The 5936-nt window shown below is 36.2% G+C and overlaps 1 protein-coding gene across 2 annotated transcripts; it reads left to right on the top strand.

The window, feature by feature from the left end:
- The first annotated feature begins 324 nt into the window (after positions 1–324).
- Positions 325–4127, top strand: LOC107807050 (protein FAR1-RELATED SEQUENCE 5). Of its 2 annotated transcripts, none has more exons than XM_016631327.2 (2): positions 325–3045; positions 3726–4127. In XM_016631327.2, exons 1-2 carry the CDS (start codon positions 847–849, stop codon positions 3891–3893), a joined length of 2367 nt encoding a protein of 788 aa, XP_016486813.1. In that variant the 5' UTR covers positions 325–846; the 3' UTR covers positions 3894–4127. The 2 variants fall into 2 exon arrangements, with proteins under 2 accessions (XP_016486813.1, XP_016486814.1); XM_016631328.2 differs by having other exon boundaries at positions 336–3045; positions 3503–4127.
- The last annotated feature ends 1809 nt before the right edge of the window (positions 4128–5936 follow it).

Genomic DNA, 5936 nt, shown 5'->3' with positions numbered 1-5936 from the left:
AAAGTAGTATTGGCACGCAATCTCACTTTCTGTTGGTAGTAGTTTTTTATGTCTAACCGTTGTTTTCTTTCATTGTTGATCACCTTACTATCTTGTTGTTTTTATTCTGCTTTTATATAGTACTGTCCCTTCGTGTGTATATTTTTATTAATGTGGTGCTTATGCTTTCCTGAGTTGAGGTCTATTGGAAACAGTCTCTCTATCCTCATAAGGTAGGGGTAAGGTCTGTGTACACATTATCCTCCCCAAACCTCACTGTATGGGATAATACTGGGTATGTTGTTATTATTTAGATGTTTAATAGGTAACAACTTTAGTTTTGGTGTCTAAAGGGAAAATTGTGACTAAGTTTAAGTGGTTGCCTGTGTATTGGCATATAGCGTCTTGCTTCCCTCGTACCCGGGGACTTTAAAAACAGAAAGACGACTAAGCAACGAAAATATATGGGCGAATTTGTAAACGTGTATCAAAATTAGGGTACAAAGTGTAAACCAACATCCTTGTTCGTAATTTTCGAGCCTCTCTCTCCTGTCCAATTGCTCTAAAGAATTTTCGCAATTCAGCTCAGTTCTCAATGCAACTGCTAACCCTAACCTAAATTTTCTCAGGCCCGTGCCCAATTTCAACATTTCTCAGAACCTCAGTCCTGTGCTTCCCTTTATTTTGACGGGTAAAGGTAGCAATTTGAATATATAGTACAAATTATACTTGTATGAAAATGTAGCCTGATAATGGTCAGTCCAAGCTACTATTGCTTTACTCTATGCATTTTACTATCAAATTTCTCGGATTCCCAGTTGTACTTGAATGTGTTGTTTTAGCATAGTATAATTTTAGTTGTGGAAAATGGAGCTCGAACCGTTGGGAATCAGGAATGATGTGATTGAATTTGATATGTTTGGCTTAGGAGTAGGAGACGAAACCATTGACATTGAACACCCTATTGAAGGAGGGGAAAATAATCAATTATTGGAACCTTTTGATGGTATTGTTAGTGGTAGAATTTCTGGTGAAGTTTATGGGGATATGAATCTTGAACCTTATGAAGGAATGGAGTTTGAGTCGGAAGAGGCTGCGAAAGCCTTCTATAATTTGTATGCACGTAGGGTAGGGTTTAGTACGCGTGTTAGCATGTCTAGGAGGTCTAGGCGTGACGGGGCTATTATTCAGAGGTCGTTTGTTTGTGCAAGAGAGGGGTTTCGTGTTGAGAAGGAGAAGCCTGGGCGTGATGGCGGTGGTGCTAGGATTAAGAGACCCCGAGCTGAGACTAGGGTCGGGTGTAAGGCCATGTTAGTTGTTAAGATTCAGAATTTGGGGAGATGGGTTGTGTCAGGATTTGTAAAAGAACATAACCATGAGCTTGTTCCACCTGATAAGGTGCATTGCCTGCGTTCACACCGACATGTGTCGGGACGAGCTAAGTCGCTGATTGATACATTACAGGGAGCTGGAATTGGTCCGAGTGGGATAATGTCTGCCTTGATCAAGGAGTATGGTGGAATTAGGAGTGTTGGATTTACGGAACGTGATTGTAGAAATTACATGAGAAGTAGTAAACAAAGAACTCTTGGGGGTGATCCCCAAACTCTCCTTGATTATTTGAAACAAAAACATTTGGAAAATCCATCGTTTTTCTATGCTGTGCAAGGAGATGAGGATCATTGTATGAGTAATATCTTTTGGGCTGACCCTAAGGCTCGGACTAATTTTAGTTATTTCGGTGATACTGTCACTTTTGACACCACTTACAGATCAAACAGGTATCGGTTACCATTTGCCCCATTCACAGGGGTAAATCATCATGGACAGCCAGTGCTATTTGGTTGTGCTCTCTTAATAAATGAATCCAAGGCATCTTTTAGTTGGTTGTTTAGTACTTGGCTGATGGCAATGTGTGGGAAGCCGCCAGTCTCAATCACAACTGACCATGATCGAGTGATTCGGTTGGCTGTTAGACAGGTTTTTCCCGAAGCACGTCACAGGTTCTGCAAATGGCATATTTTCAAAGAATGCCAAGAGAAGTTGTCCCACGTGCTCTCTGAGCATATTAATTTTGAAGCAGAATTTCATAAATGTGTAAGCTTGACGGAGTTCATTGAAGAGTTTGAAGCTTGTTGGTTTACCCTGATTGATAAGTATGATCTTGGGGAAAATGAGTGGCTTCAAGCTATTTACGCTGATCGCAAGCAATGGGTCCCGGTCTATTTGAGGGATACATTCTTTGCAGAAATGTCTATAATGCAGCATAGTGACAGTATGAATTCATATTTTGATGGATATGTGAATGCATCAACGACTCTTCAGCAATTCATTAAGTTGTATGAAAAGGCTGTAGAGAGTCGCTACGAGAAGGAAGTTAAAGCAGATTACGACACAATGCATATTGGCCCTGCTCTGAAGACCCCGTCACCCATGGAGAAGCAAGCTGCTGAGATTTATACAAGGAAACTGTTCATAAAGTTTCAAGAGGAGCTCGTTGAAACACTCACATTCTTGGCAACTAAAGTTGATGATAATGAAGCAACAACTGTATTTCAGGTGGCTAAATTTGGGGAGAGTCATAAGTCTTACTTAGTTCACTACAATGTCAGGGAAATTAAAGCGTCGTGTAGCTGTCAGATGTTTGAATTCTCCAGTCTCCTTTGCCGGCATATACTAACAGTCTTCAGAGTCACCAATGTTCTCACGCTTCCTCCATGTTATGTTTTAAAGCGTTGGACTAGGAATGCTAAAAGTGGTCTCATGTTGGAAGAACAGACCTGTAATTTGTTAAATAGTTATCAGGAATCTTTTAATGACAGATATAACAATCTTCAGCGAGAAGCCTTCAAATATGTAGACGAAGGTGCGAAAGATGAGGAATGTTACCAGGTGGCTATGGATGCCTTGCGAGAAGCTGCAAATAAAGTTGCTATTTTTAATAAAACTGGTGCGGGAGTTTCTAATTCTGGTGGAACTTGCAAAGAAGTGTTTGCCACTCTGGAGAGCCGTGTAAATAATCCCTTCGAGGCTCGTCAATTGAGTGGAGGTCCTTCAACACCTGTGGTAAGTTTATTTCTTATCTTTCTTTTATTTCAGATTTTCTTCACCAACATTTGTTTGTTTTTTTTTTTTTTTTTTTTTGTAGTTCTTTTTTTTTTTTAAAGGTTGCATGAATTTATTTTGCCTTCCATCTTACAATGATTGCTCAGATCATTTCTCAAGTCAAATAAAATTATACATCTTAGATAAATGTTTTTTCCACTATAATTCGATCCAGCCATAAGAATTGTAGTTTGAATTTGATCAGTGCTTACATTTTTAGTTTGTTTTACGCCTTCAGATATCTTCCTCTGTGTTGGCTTAACATATTCCTCTATAATCTGCACTTGTAATGATTAGCTATCTTGACTCGTTACTTTAAGTTGAAAATTTCTAGCCTCGAGGGAGTATCTGTTGGATCATTTGGGGTATTGTTAACTTCAAATTTGATGTTGTTTATCAATTTATTTTCTATCTGCAGATTGTTCTTTCTTTTCTCTCTGGGTACTTCTACTCGAACAATGTTGTCTGCACTCACGATGATTTGGCTAAGATGTTCACCCAGCTCTAATGCCTGTTCTTTCTTTTCCAAAGAACATGGGAAAATGGGGTGTCTATATAATCCGCTTGTGTAATTCATCCTCTTTCATCGACCATGTGAAACTGCTCGAGGATTCTTGACTCATCTATTGATTTCCTTGTAGGATGAACAGGACAAGAAAATACAGAAACTTACACGGAAGCTGGAACGTGCAAGACAAAAATGTGAATTATATCGGACTAACTTAATGACGGTCTTGAAAGATATTGAGCAGCAGAAGCTTCAGTTAACAGTTAAAGTTCAGAGTATTAAGTTAGGTATGAAAGGTTAAGATTGTCTTTTTTGTGTATTTGAATGAATCTACAATCCACGACGCCAGGTCTCACATCAGTGTGATAGATAGTTTCTGGTTATTATCGAGATATGGTTTAGACTCTAGAGGACAAGAAGTACAATGGGAGAAAAACTTTTGAAGTCCCGGGTCAAAAGAGGTATTCCCTCCGTTCCCATTTATGTGAACTTGTTTGACTGGACAGAGTTTAAGAAAAAAAGAAGACTTTTGAAATTTGTGGTCCTAAACAAGTCAAAAAGGGTCAGAGTATTTGTGTGGGTATAAAAGCTTCTCATTAAGGATAAAATTGTAAGTTTAAGCAAAATTATTTCCAAATTTAGAAAGGTGTCATTCGACCAAAAAACAAATAGGTTCGCATAAATTGGAACGGAGGGAGTAACAGTTATCCCCCACTTTCCAAACCTTTGTTTAAACTGACTTGCATCAAAATCTAGACAGTATGAGCAGTTAACTCAAAATCTATTCACATAGAACATGAGTGCCTACTTTAAAATTTAATCTCCTACATCTCTGCTTAGGGATTGAGAAATTCTATTCATTCCATTATAATTGTTTGTGATGATAGTATGCTTCTTTCTTACCTTCAAAAAAACTTTAGGAAAATCAATCAATTTAAAGTGGCGTTTATATGAAAACACAACAGTAAAAAACTCTGGTTCTTTCAGCTTTTGCCGAAAGTTGAAAAAACATCGACCAATATCATTAGGATTTTTTCTTTTAGCAAAATTGAAAAACTGCTTTGACGTGCTTTTATCGCTCGTTTGGCCAAGCTGCAAAAATCAACTTGTTTTGAGAAGTGCTTTTCTCAAAAGTACTTTTGGTGAGAAGCAGTTTGTGTTTGGCTAATTAATTTGAAAAGCACTTCTGAGCAGCAATTAGTGTTTGGCCAAGCTTTAAAAAACTGCTTGTAAGTGTATTTTTTTAAAAGTGTTTCTCAAAAAAGTGCTTTTGGAGAGAAACTACTTTTTTTTTGCTTCTCCAAAACTGCTTCTGCTTCTCCTTAAAAGCACTTTTTTTCTTTCCAAAAGCTTGGCCAAACACCTCAATTTTTGGCCAAAAGTACTTTTCACTTTTGGCCAAAAAGAAGCTTGGCCAAACAAGCTATTAGTTTTCACATAACTGAAAAACTTTTTAAAAATGATCTTTTGTTGAAAATATTTTTGAGAACATTGAGAGAAAAATTAAACACTTCTTGAACCTTAATTAATGCTACCTTAGTTTGACGCTGGTGGAGTTTATATGGAAAAGCCTTCTTATGTACAAATATCAAGGTACATGTAACTAATTAAATAAGGAATATGTGACAAAGAAGAAAAAAGAATTTTATTTAATGGGAATAAATTGGTCGCACCAGATTTATAAATCAGACTAGTGAATATATCCGCGCCTCGCCACGGTAAAAGAAGAGAATAATGAAAACATAAAAAAATTATTATTTTTTCTAGTTTAGATAGAAGAGATTAATTTCTTTTTGTATATAATTATAAAATTAGTTTTATGTGACAATTTTAAATCTTTTCATCAGATTTTTTGTCTCATGGTTGTTTTTTTATGAACGTGTCAAATATAGAACCTTCAACTGTCATGTCGTATAATTATAATTATAAAACTAATTTTGCAAGTTCGGTTGAAATAGGAGAGACTAAAAAATTTAATGTGCATGCGTATAAAACTAAAGTTATATCACTAACATAAATCTTTTTCTTAGAGCTGCCTTCTCATAGTTGTTCTTATTATGTATATGTCAAATGCAGAATCTTCAATTTTATGATGTATACTTATAACTATCATTATCATCATTCTTTCATTTTAAGAAAAATGTCCATTGCATGTAATTCTTTTTCAATATTTAATACTTGTTGTCAATACCTAAGAACCTCATTGGTGGAAATGAAGGGTTCGGATTGCAAGCGTAATTAAATTTTTTCTTGATGTAAGGAAAGAAAATTAAATAATTAATTAAGAAATTGAATAATAATTTGCATTATCATTTACTTAAAGAGGAAGATATATTGTGTTATA

This window comes from Nicotiana tabacum, chromosome 3, assembly GCF_000715075.1.
Source record: "Nicotiana tabacum cultivar K326 chromosome 3, ASM71507v2, whole genome shotgun sequence".
Taxonomy (NCBI): Eukaryota; Viridiplantae; Streptophyta; class Magnoliopsida; order Solanales; family Solanaceae; genus Nicotiana; species Nicotiana tabacum.
This window is presented reverse-complemented; position numbering and strand designations above follow the sequence as displayed.